Source organism: Capra hircus, chromosome 1 (genome assembly GCF_001704415.2).
Source record: "Capra hircus breed San Clemente chromosome 1, ASM170441v1, whole genome shotgun sequence".
NCBI classification, from domain to species: domain Eukaryota; kingdom Metazoa; phylum Chordata; class Mammalia; order Artiodactyla; family Bovidae; genus Capra; species Capra hircus.
In genome coordinates this window covers 71,122,805-71,141,768 of record NC_030808.1, presented here as the reverse complement: position 1 = coordinate 71,141,768, position 18,964 = coordinate 71,122,805, and the positions used below count along the sequence as shown (strand labels likewise).

General features: G+C 40.1%; 2 protein-coding genes across 4 annotated transcripts in view; one reads left to right on the top strand and one right to left on the bottom strand.

The window, feature by feature from the left end:
* Positions 1,664 to 8,429, top strand: NCBP2 (nuclear cap binding protein subunit 2). Its single transcript, XM_005675077.3, has 4 exons — positions 1,664 to 1,832; positions 3,847 to 4,028; positions 6,242 to 6,380; positions 6,927 to 8,429. Exons 1-4 carry the CDS (start codon positions 1,755 to 1,757, stop codon positions 6,996 to 6,998), a joined length of 471 nt encoding a protein of 156 aa, XP_005675134.1. The 5' UTR covers positions 1,664 to 1,754; the 3' UTR covers positions 6,999 to 8,429.
* SENP5 (SUMO1/sentrin specific peptidase 5) overlaps positions 7,806 to 18,964 on the bottom strand; it is a 48,625-nt gene continuing 37,466 nt past the window's right edge. Inside the window, exons 7-10 of one of the 3 annotated variants that reach the window (XM_013963585.2) lie at positions 17,420 to 17,557; positions 14,457 to 14,540; positions 13,027 to 13,077; positions 7,806 to 12,163 (exon numbers count right to left, since the gene is read on the bottom strand). In XM_013963585.2, coding sequence (XP_013819039.1) covers positions 12,053 to 12,163; positions 13,027 to 13,077; positions 14,457 to 14,540; positions 17,420 to 17,557 — 384 coding nt within the window. In that variant the 3' untranslated portion in view covers positions 7,806 to 12,052. The remainder of the gene's footprint in view (positions 12,164 to 13,026; positions 13,078 to 14,456; positions 14,541 to 17,419; positions 17,558 to 18,964) is intronic. The other 2 variants (XM_005675076.3, XM_013963575.2) reach the window with 2 other exon arrangements.

Here is an 18,964-nt window from a genome sequence, read left to right as displayed (position 1 = left end):
CCACCAACCGTCCAACTGGGCATGCTCCTGACCTTTTGACATCAGAGAGCAGAAAACTCCACCCTCAGATGGTGCTGCTGCTGCTACTGCTAAGTCGCTTCAGTCATGTCCGACTCTGTGCGACCCCATAAACGGCAGCCCACCAGGCCCCCCCATCCCAGGGATTCTCCTGGCAAGAACACTGGAGTGGGTTGCCATTTCCTTCTCCAATGCATGAAAGTGAAGTCGCTCAGTCGTGTCTGACTCTTCGATACCCCATGGACTGCTGCTCACCAGGCTCCTCCGTCCATGGGACTTTCCAGGCAAGAGTACTGGAGTGGGGTGCAATCATTGCCTTCTCCGCAGATGGTGCTGCTTCTGCTGCTGAGTCGCTTCAGTCGTGTCTGACTCTGTGCGACCGCAAAGACGGCAGCCCACCAGGCTCCCCCGTCCCTGGGACTCTCCAGGCAAGAATACTGGAGTGGATTGCCATTTCCTTCTCCCAGATGATGCTAAGAACCTATTTTTCAAGCTGCAGATGCATGTGGCATAGTTACACCTGTGCAGAACTACAATTACCACACCTTTCTCCAATCATCTTTCCCCACACCTCCCGCCGCCTTGCTGCTGCTTTATCCCATAAATATCCCAACCCCTTTGCCTTGAGGAAGACCAGATCTGAGACTAGTTCTCCTCTCCTGGCTGCCTTGCCAGTAAATCCTCTTCGCTGGAAACCTTTGCATCTCCGCATTTGGCTTGCTGCGCACGGGGCAAAAGAACCTTGTCCTGTAACAATACCCATTACTCAGCTCACACATTTAATCAGAGGATTTTTGGCAGTTGCAGGATTGTCTTTCCATCCAGGATCTCCCCTGGAAGTAGCGACTTGCTACATCAGTGCAGCGGCAGCAGCATCGATCACTAGTTTTAGTCCCATCTGCAACCTCTCGCCGGTTGTACTTAGGTCCATGGCTCTCTGTCCGCGGTGAATCAGGGCCGAGCCTATCTATCTCTGTCAGGCTTCAGGGAGTTTCTTCCTTCGCTGTGTCCTGTCCGATCACGGCTTCCCTGGGGGTGTCAAGTTTGGCCCGGGCTCTCTGATGAGTGGGACGTATGTAGGCAAACAACTTGAGTCAGGATTTCAGGCCGTGTGTATCGTCAGGGATGAGGGATGACTCCTTAGCGCCGAGGCCGGTGTCCAGCCCAGAGGGGAAACAGGCGACCTCGACCTGGCCCAGCCTGGGTTTAGGGGTTTGCTCCTGGGCCTTTCTGGCTACCTGGTGGTGGCCGCGGGCGTTCCCGGAGGCCCCGGCGTAGCTCCTGAGTGAAGGTGTCTCTGAAACGGGCAGCGCGGCGGCCCAGGGAGCCAGCGGGCCCAGCCGCGATGGCTCGCAAGCGCCGGGCCGCGTCCTGTCCGCGGAGCTGAGCCTGCAGCAGCGCAAAGGCGGTGAGCTGTGCCGCACGCCGGATGGGCCGAGACTCTGAGAGACGCTCCACCAGCTGCGAGCTGTGCAGGAGGGCGGCCAGCAGCCGCCGCAGAACCATCCTCGGAGCGACCCGGAACCCGAAGCACGCCGCTCTCGCTTCTGATCGGCGACACCTGACTACCGGCCGTGTGTGCGCCGGCGCCGCCCGGTGACGACACTGCCGCCCTGGGATTGGAGCACCGGATTTCGACTTTCCGCAGCCGTATCTGCGCGTTTCCGGTTCCGCCACTGCTGAGGCTACCTGGTTATACTCTTGAGTGGCGGTGTCCTCTGCCACCTCTCTGCACTATGTCGGGTGGCCTCCTGAAGGCGCTGCGCAGCGACTCCTACGTCGAGCTGAGCCAGTACCGGGACCAGCACTTCCGGGTGAGGGAAGCCGGGTCGCGAGAAAGAGCCTCGGGCCAGAACGCTGAGACTCGGTTTGCTCTTGTCTCATTGTGTCGTCTCCCATTCTCTGGTATCCCGAAATGCGAAGGGAAGCCTGGGTGCCTGTTGGGGAATGGATGCCAAAAGGGCGTTTGGATATTATCAAATCCCCCTCTCTCGTAGGAAGGGAATTTGAGGCAGGCTTTCACGTTCCCTAGCAGATGCTCTCTGTTTCCGAGCCATTGCAGATGGGCGGCAGTAGTAGTGGTGGCTTGCGTTTTCACGAACGGTGTCGCGGGAAAGTGACTTTGTGATTTTGCTGCAAGTATCAAAAAAGGGTGTCTTTTTGACACGTGCAGCATGTGGAAGCACCATCCTGATCCAGATACCGGGACTTTTAAGTTACATCTACCAAACTGTGTTTGGCGTTTCCCTTTTCCATAGGCTAGTAAAATGGCCCTACAAAAGGCTTGTACCTGGTGGCAGACAAAGTTGAGCCCTGCCCCCACCTTTAGGGAGCCCTCGGTGTGAGGAGGGGGACCAACGTGGTAAGGGTCTGGATGTCAAAATCGGAGAACTGCTGGGTTTCCGAACAGGGAAAGTTCCTTTTGACCCATGCCATAGCAGATTCTGTGAAATGGCCGAGGCTGCAGATATTCAAGGTGGGTTCTTCAGTATCAGCAAAGACAGGGATGGAGTGAAGGTGACACTCATTAAGTATTGGTTATTTAGTAAATTTGTATTGAGTGCTGTTGTGGAAGTGTCTGCTAAAGCATAGAGAGGGAAGACAGTTTTCCATAACCTAAGAGTACAATGGAGGTAAATAATCTTAATCCAGACAATGGAGGTAAGTAATCTTAATCCAGCACAAGAAAGGGAGGGGCTGTTGAAGATTCAGAAGATTGAGAAAGGAGGGATCAGGTATAGAAGAGCGTGGGTGTGGAGAAAGTCTAAAATGTGTTTGTAGGGTGGGAAAACAAATTTGAGGCAAAATTGAGAAAGATCTCAGATTTATCCAATATTTAGTTTTTTAAATGTTTACTATATACCAGGCATGATTATGGGCTTCCCTGGTAGCTCAGCTGGTAAAGAATCTGTCTGTGATACAGGGGACCAGTGTTTAATCCCTGGGTTGGGAAGATATGCTGGAGGAGGGCATGGCAACCCACTCCAGTATTCTCCTCTGGAGAATCCCATGGACAGAGGAGCCTGGTGAGCTGCAGCCTATGGGGTCAAAAGGAGTTGGACATGACTGAACGAGTAAACACATGCACAGACATTATTTTACACGTCTATCCCTCACTTTAGAAAGTACCACATCATAGCCATGTTGAGTTTCAGGCATTCTGCAAGATTACAATAGTGAAAGGATTAAACTTGTACTGTTGTCTATCTGCAGTCTAAAGCCTATAGCTTTATTTAGACTACTGTAAGATACTGTCTTATAGAATTTCTACAGTAGTTCCTGAATGGTATCTATATTATGTCTTACCTTACATAAGTACTAATACTAGTTGTCTTAAACTGTAAGCTGTTTGTTGGGACATGACTTAAACATGTGAGAAAGAAAGAGGAAAATGCTTCTTGACCATAATTTTAACAAGTCAGTAACTGCAGTAATAAACTTGTTCAGTGTCTCATTCCAAAGTCCTGAAAAACCTATTTTTATTGTAGAATGACTCTTGTCCTGTGAACTTTTTAAGGAAATAGGGGATTAGGGATAAGACTGGGCTTGGGTTCCAACTGCAACTACTGATTAGCTGCATGATCTTGGACAAGTTACTTAACCATCTTCCCTCAGGTAGACTGATGATGATAAATTAAATGAGACCATACACACAAACCTGACCTGCAGTCCCTTGATTCTCCCTAGAGGTGGACATATTACCTGTTGCTTCTGTATGGTATCCATGTTAAATTCATACTTCTAAAAAATGTAACTTGGAGCTTACCCTTCATATTGTTTTGTGCCTTTTTTTTCCCTCCACTTTGCTCCCTATCTCGGAAATTCTAGGGTGACAATGAAGAACAGGAAAAATTACTGAAGAAAAGCTGTACATTGTATGTTGGAAATCTTTCCTTTTATACAACAGAAGAACAAATCTATGAGCTCTTCAGCAAAAGTGGTGACATAAAGAAAATCATCATGGGCCTGGATAAAATGAAGAAGACAGCATGTGGGTTCTGCTTTGTGGAGTATCCTTCCTGTGTGTCTCGTGTAGCTGTTGCCCGAAGCTGGGGCCAAGAGTGGCTGATGCCTGTTTTGAAAGATGAGTGAGGACACTTGTTGATTAGCATCACTGCACTTACCTCTTCCTCTTCTTCCTTCATCTACTCCTGCCTTCTGTCCAATATGTCTATACTGTTTACACTGGGAAAGCTAATAACATATACATTATGTTCTGAAATCCATTCTTTTTTGATAGTTGGTTAAGTAAGTCTTTGAAAATGTATATGCTTATGGTACTTCAGAAAGTTCAAAGAGTGTATTGAAAAATAGAAGCCCCATTATCATTCTAAGTTCAGAGACATTAGCTATCAATCTCATTGGTGTCTTTCCAGAAGTAATTCTGTGTATGTGCGGTAGCATATTGTATGCACTTTTTTTCATCTACTTTAGAGATTGTTCCATGTTAGCACATGTAGGTTACCTCTTTTTATAACAGCTACATAGTATTATGTAGATGGATATAGCTTGATGCTTGTACATGTCATAACCATATTTACTTGTGACCATTCTCTCCCTGAAACCTCTCCATACATTTGACCACCTGGATTTACCCTTTCATATCTTGTTTTTTAACTGTTATTTTCTTTTTTGGTCATTTTGAGAAATTTTCCAGACCTAGTCCACCATGTCATTTGAATTTTCTGTGCTTTGAATTGTTTCTTTCCATTGTATTTATGCTGTAAAATTTCCTTAAATTTCTGGTGATCCCTTGGTTTCTGGGGGAAAAGGCTGACTTTGTGGCTAGAGCCACAGATCTGTGGCAGATCTTCTTAAGTTGTTGCCTTGCCTTTGGGACATGTGGGTTTTTTAAATGCTAGAATGAAAAAAGATTTTAGCTTGCTGATGTTAAAGACAATGCCATAGTTCCTTCAGTCAGTAACCCTATCTTCTTTATTTGCCTGGAATTAAATGTGTTCCTGCTAAAAGGTCTTCTTCCCACATAGAGACCTTTAATTAAACCCTATTTGCAGCCTTACTACTTAATCAACTTGGAATTAAGAGCTTCCTGGGTTTGCTGTCTCCTTTAAGCCTTTCAGGAGTATTTCCTACTGTGACTTTGTTTCACCCATTATTAATCTTTAGCTTTTGCATCTCTCATCTGCTGATGGCCTCTTCTACTCTTTGGGTGTATGTTTCTTTCCTGTTGTCTAATGGAGGCCCTGAGAAGGAAAGAAGACAAAATGTGCTCACTATCAGGTTGAATCAGAAGCCCCACGTTTGAACCTATTCCCCACTTCTGACTTTGGTGTCTGATTTCTGGGCTCTGCAAGCTTCTTTTACTCCTTCAGACACAAGGGACGAGTGCCCAGGTTTTGCTTTCACCTCTGGTGCCGAGAATGTAAAATAATTCACAGGGGACAAAAAAGACAAAGAAAATATTAGATACTAATCAGTGTTTAAGAACTGGAATGTTTTTGCATTTGCCTTGAAGGTCAAAGATCAATAATCAAGATGACAAATACCCAAAAGAAAGGCTACCTTTCATTGTCAGTATCCCGCCTCCCCCCACAATTTGCCCTTTAGCATTCATTTCATTCAACAAAGAATTATTGAATGCCCATGTGTGCTAGGCATTGTGTAGACACTGGAATTTCAGCAAGTGTTTCCCTACCTGTGTAATTATAGACAAGGGGAAAGGTCCAGATCAGTATTTCCTAGATCCAGATATAATTACTTACATATAGTTTTTAGTAGCATCCCAAAAATAGATTTAGTAGATCTGGTTTAGAACTACTGACTTGAGTGATACTTTTTGAGTGTTTCCTTCTAATGAAATGTGATGGCAGGTCTTAGGCAGTGACCTCTTTTTAAGGTGGTTCTTGAATGTACAGCTTCATATTCAGGGAACCGAAAGATGCTGTTGTTTCCTTGGATAACAGTTCGTGGTTTAAACCTGCACAGAACATATCTGTATTTTGCAAAAGAAAATATGGAGATAGTGGGATTGGGTATTTAACAGGATTATCCAAAAAAAACCATCAGTGTAGCTGAGGATGAGATACCATTTTTGACTGCTTCTGGACCAACCTCAACAGGCCTATAAACCAAATTAATGTCTTTGATCTCCATCTGGTTGGATTAGTTTTTGTACTCTTTAGCTCAGCTTCATTTAGATGTTTCTTCCTCTATTTACAAAAATGTCTGGAGAAATGTTAATTCCTTAATAATCATAATTAAGATACTATTCAAGAGCAGATGCAGAAAATGCCATGCGGTATATAAATGGAACTCGTCTGGATGACCGGATCATTCGTACAGACTGGGATGCAGGCTTTAAGGAGGGCAGGCAGTATGGCCGTGGGCGTTCTGGGGGCCAGGTACGCAGGAAGGTTTTCTGTGCTCAGCCTTTGCCTGGGATTCCAGTCCTAAACGATGTGTTTTGTCAATTTGTATTTGCTCTTCTCAAAATAACTGTGCCTATAACCTTGGCTTGAAGTGAATCCATCCATTGGGGTTGATAAATTATTAATATTTTAAAATACCATTAAATAGTATATCTTTGCAAGCAACCATTACTGGACTTCTGCAAGGGGCTGAATATTCTCCTGCAGGAATGTTGAGCAAAGCAGAATGTACTAAAACAACTTTTCCATTTTTATTTCAGTATAGTTTAAATATTCTTTGGAATGTGCTATCTTTGAATGCTGAGTGTGTAAGCCTGATGTTTGGTTTTTTTAAAAAAAGCAGTATTAAAATAATTTTGCAGGGCAGTTGAACTTTATCATCAGTTGCTCAAAATCATGTTACACTTAACAATGTTTACATTATGACATCTGAAAAGGCTTAGTTATTTGTCTGACATATTTTGGAAGGCATGTTTGTTACACTAATCTCTGTACTGTAACATGTTCTTTTCAATTAAGGTACGAGATGAATATCGTCAGGACTATGATGCTGGAAGAGGTGGCTATGGAAAACTGGCCCAAAACCAGTGAGTGGTTGAGAGCCCCATCATGAAAGCCCACTCCTTTGGCCTGTTGAATTTGACGGGTGTTACCCAAGGTCTGCAAACCTGCCTTTTGTTTTTTTTTTTTTTTAAACCAAGCTTTAATCAATGTTTCTACTGAGCTGGAAGCCTTGTCATGGTTTTCCTCTTAAAAATTATTAAAGAACAGAATCCAAAAGAATGCCTTTAATTCTGTAGAATTAAATCTTAGAATCTTGGTTTTGTGTCAGATTACCAAAATGATTTCTGTTACTAGGTCAAAAATTGTGTTCCTTAGCAACAGACTTCATGTATAATGTTGATCTGTCAGCCAAAAACACACTTCTTTTAGAAGACTGGAAAAAATTTTTAAGTGTCTACCATGTTTGCATCTAAGTAGGTTCATGGTCTACCTTGGGACCTGGAATTACTATTTTAAAAATTTTAAGTTTTCATAAGATAAAGTTTAATAAGTAGACTTTTGCTATGTTATGTAGCTTTGCTCTAAATTAGGGGAACAGATGCTTGATAACTGAAGTTGTTTTTTTTTTTCTGTGTTGATTTTTAATCTGTAAAGGCAAAACTTAATGGAAATTCCTGAACAGTTGGTATAAAAGTAAGCTTTAGACAGTCCCGGGGAACACCACCTGCTTTACATGCTTTGTATATCAGGAAATAAGGGACAGGGATTGAAGGATATTTATTTACTAAACACATTTTTCAAAATGTGAGATGTGAACACCTTCAGATCTATTTTTTTCATTTTCAGACTGATCTTGGGAATGGAGTGTTTTGTGGTGTTTGTGTTTTTTTGTTTTTTTTAAAGAGCTTACAGATTGAGAGAATGGCTTAACAAAATCAGAAATGGTTCCCTTGGGAAATGTTTTGGCCAGTTCTTACATTGAAGTCTGTCTTGTTTTTTCTCCAATTGTGCTATGTTTCAGAGGCTGGACAGTCAGCTGATGGTCTCTACGACTCTCAGAAGGGAGTCTAGAGGATTTATTTTGCATTTGTAAGGCAAGAGATGATTTCTCTAATGTTACATGAATTCTTGCTCATTTTAAACTGCTAGTCTAGTATAATTCTCCCTGACCTAAGTGAGATTTTTTCATCCAGCAACAAAGTATCTCCTACTTTCCAGGAGTTTGTGAAGTTGTGGCTGGAGTATCTCAATGTGAACAGCTTTCATGTTACAGTGTGTGTTTTCTCAAATTTAAATTGGCTATTTGGATATCTCTAAATTAGTTGTAAGTATTTAGGAAAACGTGCAAGTAATTTAATTAGGACATAAAGTCTTTTTTACAGTAGTTTGAATTAATGTATTTTATATTATTTTGCAGTAAAACATGATTCAGATTTCTATAGGCCTTAAAACCACAGACAGTATTTCATATTTGAATTGTCTTCTGTAACAGATTTCAATAAAATTGGACCAACTTACTGTGTTTTTCCTCACCAAGAGACATTGAAACACTCTTAGCCTGGAATCCATTTGGGGGGAGAATCTGCATAGTGTGCAGAATTTGCATGTCCATTTTGATCTGAGAGTTACTAATATGGTAGTCTCTTGCTATATGCAGCTAATTAAAACTGTTCCTCAGTCACATTAGCCACATTTCAGATGCTCGATTCCTACCTGTGGTAATGGCTGTTGTAGTGGATGCAAATACAGAACATTCCCATTATTGGAGAAAGTGCTGCTACTGGACAGTGAGCTGCTTAGAGCCTATGCAGATAAGCCTTGTCGTGACTGGAGTGCCACTGGGAAAAGTTACTACTCGCCAAACAGTACATGTTACCCAACACGAGAGAACACACATTTATAAAGGCATTTAGTTTATTTTTCAAAAAATATGTTTGCTAGAAGGTTTGAGTAATTTTACATGATCATAATCTTTAAATAAATTTTTTCTGACCAAAAGGTACCATTAAGTGGACAGCTTGTCTAGATCTGCTTTTGTTAACACCCAAATACAATTAGCATGTCTGATGGTATTCCCTAGGTCTTCTTAAATTATCTACAGGCCAGGAGGCAGAGCCTAGCACATAACAAAGTATGTGTTTTATAACTGCTTATTAGTTCAGTTTCATAACAATTCAGCAGAGCAGGTAGTCAGTACATCTAATTCACACTATTAACACACTGGTTCTTGCCTAAAGGGTCTGATCCATGCAGAGCTCCCAGTTATTCCTTCTAACCCAGGAAGTAGTACACCACATCTGCAGAGAAAGGGGGCAGCTCTACTTAGGCTACTGCTGGCGATGTCTCAGGTTTGTTTCCTTGTTCCAACTATGAATTCATGGTGACCAGTGTTAATTATATTCAATGATACATAGAAAATAAAATGCAAAGCCCAAGCAGCAGCAAGGAGCTGCTGCTTCTCCCTTTCTTAAGAGAAGATTGGTTCTCTATGATTGAGAGAACTCAAAGTGAAAGTGAAGTCACTCAGTCGTGTCCGACTCTTTGTGGACCGCATGGACAGTAGCCGACCAGGCTTCTCCATCCATGGGATTTTCCAGGCAAGAGTACTGGAGTGGGCTGACGTTTCCTTCTCCAGGGGATCTTCCCAACCCAGGGATTGAACCCGGGTCTCCTGCATTGCAGACAGACGCTTTACCGTCTGAGCCATTTAGTTTGAGAGAACTAAAAGTTCAACTAAATCTACATTCATTGCTATAGATTTTACAAAAGGATAAAAGCAATTACAGACTGGTAAGTTTGCTGATGGAGAGGACTGAGCAGCTTGTTGAAGGCACATCATAAGCAGCTTTTAGTTTGTGTAAGGCCTGCCCTCAACCCCCAAAGCATAAGGTCTGCCCACCTTGTGGGCACCTAGACAATTCAGTGCCAAGCTAGTGAGAGTAAAACAAAACAATGCCTGTCTCTTCTACCAACAGCCCAGACTATATTTCAGAAATTTCTGTTGCAAGGAAACCATTATTGCAAACATCAGGAAAAAAGGCCATCCTAATGGAGGACTTAGGCTAAATAGAGGTTTATATCTAATCACAAGACTAGGGGTAGGAAGGGCAAGTGGGAAGCAACTGTGTGTACTGAAACAAGCTTCTTATGAATAACAAACATTTTAGCCAGACTTAAAATATTTGACATTTAAGCTAAAGCATGCTGGACAGTGTAGCTCAAGGTGCCCTATTAAGCCGGACATGAAACAGACCCATGACTTGGGACAGTTCACTGTAGGTTCTCTCTGCCTCACTGCTAAGAGAATGACCATTTCTCAGACTGAAAGAAATGACAACTCAAGCTTGGGGCATTAAGATTTTTTTCCAGAACCCAACTCTCTTGCATGCCTGGTTCTGTCAGTGAGATATGAACTATGGCACTCTAAAGTATAAGACATTTTAAACAGCCTACTAATTACAAAAAAATAAAAAAGCAAACATCTGGCATACAGATTTGAAAAACCTCGTTTGCATAATTATGCCTGAAAACCTCAAGAAAACATCCAACCCATTTTATCACCTTTCCAATGTGGATGCAGCCCTACCTGTAGCAGCACAAAGTGCCTCTAATCTCAATCTTTCTAATGATATGAAGCACAAGAAGAAATACTGACCTGGTTTTATACTAAGGAGTTTTGAGTCGGAGTAGGAAAGTGCTGGCCTGTTTATAATGTAAACACTGGTTTTGGTGCTTGGAATGTCTGGGGATAGGGAACCCTGCACATAAACATGTTCTGACTCCACCCTCAACTGCTGGCAGTCAGCCCTACCTTCCACACACCTAAGGAGGCATTAACCCAAGTATCTTTTGCCATTTGCTTATTCTTCCTTTCCAGTTATCACAAAACTCTGTTAAAGATGCAAGATCCATTACTTTAATCCTAATGCAGCAAAGGGTAAGGACAGGGCCACTTCTGCTTTCCCCCAGATGAGGTTCATGGAAGCAAAAAAAAAGGGACTCCTGTGCTGGAGTCTCAGGGATGGTCAAGCAGAGACAGATAAGTCCTGCATTTGTTGCTGAAATCATTAGAGAAATGAAGGGAAAGATTCATAACATTTGCTGTAACCCCCATAGTATCAAGTCTCCCTTATTACCTTTTCTGTTCTCTCTTCCCCAGCCACATCCAAAAGACCTAAAATTAGTCTTTGGTTTTGAATGTTTATATTTTAAATACCCTTGAAATAGGTATTTGGCAAATCTTAATTTCTTCCATGTGGGAAAAAATACAGGGGAAGTGACAACTTGTAAGTTACTCTTGAGCTGGATTCTCATTTGTTCCACCACTAGTTTGACAGATACTAAATTTTAATGGGTCAAAACCAGAAGAATCCAAGGAGTTCAGTGTTTCAGCAAAAGCTTTTTATAAGATTAAAGCATTTATTATAAATCTTAAAGCCAAGGCTGAAATCTCATTTGTGGAGATAATTGGACCCTCAAGGTCACTTTCGTTTTCTCATATCTTAACTCTTCACAAGGCAGGCACTGTGCTTACAAGTGTGCCACCATAAATAGAACATACCAGTCAGTTTATGGCCACTTCCTTTTTATCCTTTAAAAGGAATGGGACTCACTGAAGAGAGAAGTCAGTGAAAGGTGCTGCTGGTAAAAATAAAACAGAGGACTGACTGTCAAAACCCCTCCTAGCTACCCCTTATGCCCCAGGGAACATCTGCTACTCTCAGAGTTATGTTCTATCAAAAACATCCTGCATTTTTAGGTTCTGGAATTAAAATTTAAACCTGTATTCAGTTCACGTCTAACTAAGTTTCAAAAGCTGCACCAAATCTACTAGGCTTTTTTTTTTTTAATACTCTGCACTGCATGCTCTGTCTATATGCATGCGTTTGGATAATAAATATTAAATATGGGGGGGACACACACAGAATCCATAAAATTAAAAATGAAACCAAACTGAACAGTAAAAAATAGTACATGGTCACTAGAGAAATGAGTTAAGGGCAGAAAATAAACTTGAGGTAACAATAGTGGCCCAACACCACTGATCTGAAATACCTGTAAAAATTCAAATAAGTGTTTGGAGATTCAAGTAACAAACCACCTGCTCCAACTTGGTCAGACTTCCCAGAGTCCCTGCTGATTCAGTCCATGAGCCGGCACTCACACAGCTCCTTGTAAATCCGCTTTCGCACTCGGGGCATGTCTTCTTGGGAAAACTGGAAAGGCTGCTCTAAGGCGAGGCACTTGCAGTACTGGAAAGGTCCCAGAAACACTTAAGTGGCATGTGGAGTTACGTATCAGCCCAACGCACCATTTTACTAGATGCAGACTTAACAGAATAGGGTCTAAGGCAAATGTTAAAATTGGTTTAGACTTGTAAAACATACTGTTTTAAAACATTTACCTCCAAAAAAAGTTACCTCCAAATTACAGTCAAGTTTTCAGGTAAGTATATGGCTTGGGATACTCCTTCCCTCCCCACTCAATACTGTGAAAAGCAAAACTGCCAAAGGGGCTCCAATTCTCAAGGTGAAACCTGCCGAGAATGCAGTCAAATCTCCTATGGCCTTTAAGTGAGAACCTGAGTTTGTTTACAAACCCTGGACATTCATGAGTCATGAGTGAGCCCATCTTCCAAGATCTTTGGAAATCTGTAAATAATGGATTATAAACTATGATTTCCTTTGTAAATATAATTTTTCTATAGCTCTTTGAACCTAAGGGAACCTGCAGCATGAGAAAGCACAGTGTCTGAACGTGGCCCTTATTTAAAATCTAGTTAGTTTTTACTCTGGCAAAAGACTACTTGCCAGTGGTTAAAAAAATAGTTAATTCTGCAAATGCCAAGAGTGTATGACAGGACCAATGCAGGTCAGTCTCCAATGTGACTTGCCAGTAACCTCTAATAATACACGGGTGATACCAATTATTTATCCTCAGCCTTAGAAGGTGGTTCTTCCTAATGATAATATATGAAAATGCAAGAACTACTGCTTTTCAATGACAGGTTTGGGAGGAAAAGTGTTCTGTTACCTGTACCTAGTACCATGCACACATCAGCCTTCTCTTCTCTAAACCCAACAAGTTTATAAATTGTAAATAAAAAAATATTTACCTGGAGCACAAATACTCCACAGTCACTATCGTTTTTCTGTTGTGGAATACACTAAGGGGAAAAACAAAACAAGTATTAAAATAAAATCAAGTGTTTCCTGTCAGATAAGAAAAGCTGCAGGAAACTTGTATCCAAGACAGCTGGTATATACCTCTGGTTTACAAAGTGTTTGAGTTTATGGAGGCACCTGGTCACATGAAAAGAGCTATCAATCAGTAACTTATAGAACATTTGCCTAAACATGAGAAATGGGAAGTCAAAAATCCTATTTTAAAACTTCCATGGATAATCAGTTTTGCTGTCAGTTCACTGACAATGGAATCAAAATGGAATTGTGACTCAGAGAACGCAGACCTGGACTCTGAATCCTTAGTACTAAATGCTGCTTGGCAGTCTTCACTCTTCATCTCGCATTTCACAACTCTCCTGTTCTTTTAAAGACACTGTAAAGGTAAACAGAATGTTTTCCAAAGAACTGGTTACTATATTCTGTCTGCAGTGTTGAAAGATCCTGATTAAATTTAGGGGAATACCTGGATATACTGTTGGGTAAGTTCAGAATATTCACAAGAGCAGTTCTGGTTTCAACTACTAAACTAGGGTATTTAAAACATGAAACCTAAGTTTAAAAGTTAGCATTTAGTTCAAGGATAAATGCATAAATCTTGTCCCTTTGGGTTTGGGTTAAAGGTTTATTTCAAGACTCTGCTTCTTTAACATTGTGTCATTGATCCAAATAGACCTGAGTTCAAGGACCTGATGGTCAATGGTTTTGATGAACTTTGGGGAAGGTCAGAGATGCTTCTTACTCCTAAATGACTTGCCTACCTCTGATTATAAGGATCAAATGAGATCATACATATAAAAACACCTGGAAAACAAAGCAGTGCCCCCTAAAATGCAAGACCATGCTATCTGTGACAGAGTTAAGAGGGTAGGCCTGCTTACTCTGCCCCATATACAGCTTTACTGTCTACGGCTAAACATAGTGCTGCTTCTAGACCGTATTCAGAACTGAAGCTCTCAAGCCACTTGTCTTCCCCAAATGCCTGGAAAGCAGCCCAGTGCACTTGCTCCCTTGGTGAATCCAAAATAGTCATGTCAGTATTTCTCTGGGTCTATATGAATCATCTGGAAATAGCCATGAGGCAAGAAGCAGATGTCTTTTTTTCAATAGAGCAACCATATCATCAGAAGCTGCCCCAGGGATGAAATGATTGAATTTACTTGCTCCAGCAAGCAGCAGGAAACTGGGCAGCCAGATGATGAATACTGAACTGAGGTTTATTCTGAGCTGCCTCCCTGCAGCCTCCAGACTCTCCTTTGGTTATCTTCATGATCAGTCTTCATATGCATTTAAAAACACCCACCCCTTAGATAATTTCAGCCCCTTGACATGCCTGGGTTTTCATTTTTTATCACTTACTTACCTTTGTAACAGCAGTCTGCCAACCCTGAAGAAATTCAGGTCTATTTTTTTCTCTGGCTTCAGTCAGCAAATACTTTCTTATATTCTGGTTAAAAAGAAACCACAACACAGATGCTGTGTTCCATCAGTTGGTGAAAAATGGAACCTGCCCACAGCAGATAGAAGCAAAGGAGGAGGCTGTGGCCCCACCACTGGGCAGAGTATGCATTAAAGAGTTTAGAGCTGGAACTTGACTTCAGACCTTTTTCACTTGATAGAGTGAAGGACTCAGACCTTCTATACTGTATGCACTTAAAGACTGTGGACACTGGTATATGTTTTAATTAGATCTTTTTAATAAGATGGTCAGCCTTTTCCAGGAATAAGTCAGCTTGGTGAATTTGAAACTTAAAATGAAATACTGGCAAAACAAGAAGAATGTCTTAATTACTGCCAATGCTTAACAGAGAGAAGGAATCCATGGCAGAAATCATTAATAACTGAAACTAAATTTAAACATTCTAGCCTTAGATATATTCCATATTTATGAGGGCTGCAGGTAAAAGTATCACTCAGTTTCTAGAAAGTTATATTACTTAAACTCATCCTGGATACTAAATACAGTCAAGTCCGATGCTGAAATCTCTCCCAAGACAAAGCCTATTGGAGTTTCTACTTTTCCCCTACGCCCTCCACCTCTTTGTGCATATGTTTCTTTGCCTATCTTTTTGTAAGGGTGAAGTCAGAGGTTACATGAATTAAATTAACCCTCTGAAGGTGGAGGAGAAATGTGTATGTACATGTATATATACACAAGTGTATGTCTGTAGATTCGTATTTTTTTTTTTCCCGTATATTGTATCATTCTGCAACTTGCCTTTTCAAACTTGGTAGGCCTTATAAATCTTTCCATGTTAAGACACAAAGATCTGTTGGGTTGGCCAAAAAGTTAGTCAGGTATTTCTGTCAGATGGTATGTAAAAATCCAAGCGAACTTTTTGGCCAACCAATACTATATTCTGTAACTGCTGTGGTCTGTGTAATAATGTGAATATATTACAGTGTGTCTATTTAGCTATTCTGTTGGTAGAGCAAAGTTTAGTGCATTTTGATTTTTCACTATTATCAATAATGCTGCAATGAACACCCTGGTGTGTGCCCCATTCTTGTGTGCATACACAAGTACTTTTATGGAGTATATACCAAGAAACAGAACTAGTTTGTAATAGGATATGCATCTTTTTGACTTAAAAGGCACTTAGAAGCAACTAGAACTGCAGTTATTCCCCAAATGGCTGTATTAATTTACATATTCCACCAGAAAATATGAGAATGCCTATTTCCTTACACCCACTTTAGTACCATCAAACTTTTCCTAACATAATAGGCAAAAAATGGAACCCTGAGGTAATTTTAATTTGTTGTTGTTCATTCACTAGGTCGTGACCGAATCTTTGCAACCCCACTGACTGCAACACATTTCCTATTTTCTGGTGAGCATCTCTCCATGGGTTTAACAGCTATTGGCATTTTTCCTAAAAATTACTTATTTTATCCTTTGTCCATTTCTTACATATTTCTTTCTTTTACTCATCTGTAGTTCTTTTTATATTCTAGAAAGTGAATATATGTCAGTAACATTGTCTCCAAGTCAATCCCTTTTAACTTTATGACATATGTAAGTTTAAAATTATGACATAGTCTTGCTTTTTTGGTTCTGGATAAGAAGGCTTTTCATATTCTGAGAACATAACATCTATATTTTAGTTTAACTTTCATAGTTTTATATTTAGACCATTATTCCATCTGGAATTTGTTTTTCTTATATATGAATGGTATTAAACAGAATTTGTATTTTACTTTTCCAAATAGCTAACTTTCCCAAGGCATACATCAAATAGCCTGTCCTTCTTCAACTTTATCATTTACTAAGTTCCTACATATACATGAGTTATTCCTAGATTCTTCATGTTGTTCCATCAATCTACTTGTCTACTCCTAACCAATATAATTTTTAATTATTAAAATTTTGTGATATGGTTTGACATCTAGTAGACCTTCAGTTTTTTGCTACTTCAAAACTATTTTAGCTGTTCATGACATGAATTCTGCAATATAAATTCTCAATGAGTTTATCAAGTTTCATTCAAAATCCTTCTGAGAAACTGATTAGGACAAAAATTGGTTTATATTAGTTCAGGGAGAATTAATCTCCTAATATTGAGTGTGCCTATCTTTCCATCTATTCAGATTTCCTTTATGTACGTTAGAGTTTTCATCTCAAAGAATGTCCCCTTTTCTGTTAGGGTATATTCCTGGGGAATTTACCTCTTTGTTGCTTTTAAAAATGAAATCTGTTTACATTTTCTAACTAGCTCTTGCTAGTGCAGGAAAATCAGGAAACATAGTGATTTTTCTTGCTTTGTATCCTGCCATCTTGTTGAACTCTTATCAGGTGAACTCTAATATTTTGCCAGCTGATTTCTCTTGGCTATGATTCATTCTACAGAAGTTATTTTGAAGGTACAAACCAATTTTAGCTCTAGGAGAAACCAAGAAAAATTATTTCTGTTTGTTTTTTTGGCTGCACCTCACAGCATGCAGGATCTTAGTTCCCTAAGGGATCAAACCTGTGCCCCTTGCAGTGGAAGCATGGAGCCTTAACTGCTGGACCACCAGGGAAGTCCCAGAAAATGATTTCTATCCATATTCAAAATGTAGTTTAAAGGGAAAGACTGAAAAAAAAATCTGATGAAATCCAAATAGGACAGGTATCTCAGAGAGGGATCCAGATCCTGGACTGCTACCTCTTCCCATCTGGAGGTTCCTCTTATAGTCCATTTCTCTGCCAACATTTTGACATGACATGACAGAAACTGATCACCTGTGGTACTGACTTCTGCTGCTCTATCCTAGAGCTGAGATACCATTTGGTCAATGACAAAATGAATAGGAAAAAAGGAGTGGGGGAGTATATTAACTTACCTCTACACAAAACTTAAAATGAATGCCTTGGGAATCATAAAATGAAATAATTCGATTAGAGAGTGTCACAGTAATGAGAGACCAGTGGACTTCCAGGTGAATAGGGATCAACAGAAGACTCTTTTTAAATAAATCCACCTGATCAAGAAAAAATAAAAGAAATGCAGCCATCACCATGGGCTTTCTAAACCAACAAGAAACAGCAGTTTCCATTTACTAACCTTTCACCTGCCCAAGGTCATAAATCTAGGAAGTGAAGACAGAATTTGAAGCCAGATCTTAATCTAAAGCCAGATCTTAATCTAAAGCTTACTAGTTTATATCTAGTAAGCTAAAATACACAACAATAAGGAAACTGAAGGTACAGAAAGCACTGTTTTCCACTTAACCTGCTAACCTGTGCTTATTAACTACCTAACATGATTTAACTTATTTTTTAAGCGTAAATAATTTTCTTATATACATATTTGACCTAGAATCAATTCCCATCTAGGAAGGAACTGTGGTATTAGAAAACAACATAACCTTCTTTTAGCATTCTTCTAGAGACTCAGTATAATAAGTCTGGTCAAGTTCAAATTGTAGCTCTGTGGTCAGAGGACTTTGGTAATTTGCATAGCTTCTTTGTGCCTTGACTTCCTCAATTACAAACTACAAACAATAGTATCCACTTTATGAAGTTGTTGAGAGTGACAATACATGTAAAATGCACAAGTATGCTTAACCATTATATGTAGCCAATAAATCTTAGCTGTTATCATTATCACTACCTTGGATCTCTCAATTGTCGAAATTGAGAAAAATATCCTTGATAATTAGTTATATGTCCTTTATATCCCAATTCACGCTTCATATCCTAATACATGTCCTTTAAAATCTAGAAGCACTCACTATACCACTTAAAATCCCAGTTGTGGACTGGATGATAAAGAAGCAGGTAGTCAACAGAAGGATGAATGGACTCCTTTCAGGTGTTTTTATGAGTATTTTAGTGATTCCTTGAGTTAAAACAATTACAAGACTATTTTAAACTAGATTCTTAGCAACTATTTCTCAAGGCTTCTTTGCTTTCTGATATTCAGATAATGTCCTGCTCTAGAAGAATCTTCCACTAGTTTACATGACCTTGGAACAAAGCACTTCTGCAAACCTGGGAGGTAAAGTGGACAGGAAATATTAAACAGGACAGACAACTGGTCCTTTCCGGCTCAAAAATTCTGAGTATCTAAAACAAGGAATCATATTTAAAATACAGTATTAAATGAGACCAAATTTACATTTTTCTTAAAAAGAAGCTTTTTAATTATAAGGCAGTTTTAAAATAAAAATTACAAAGTACAGATAAAAAGATACACTTTGGTTTATATCTTTCCAGATCTTTTTCTTCTTTAATATATTAATTTTCACACACATACAACCTTATTACATACAATTAAGAATGATATGTGTGGTCAATTATATTATTGATATCAATTATTTGTTGTCCTCGCTATAAGAGGGAGGCTCAAAAGGTAAATAATCTGCCTACCGTGCAGGAGGCCCAGA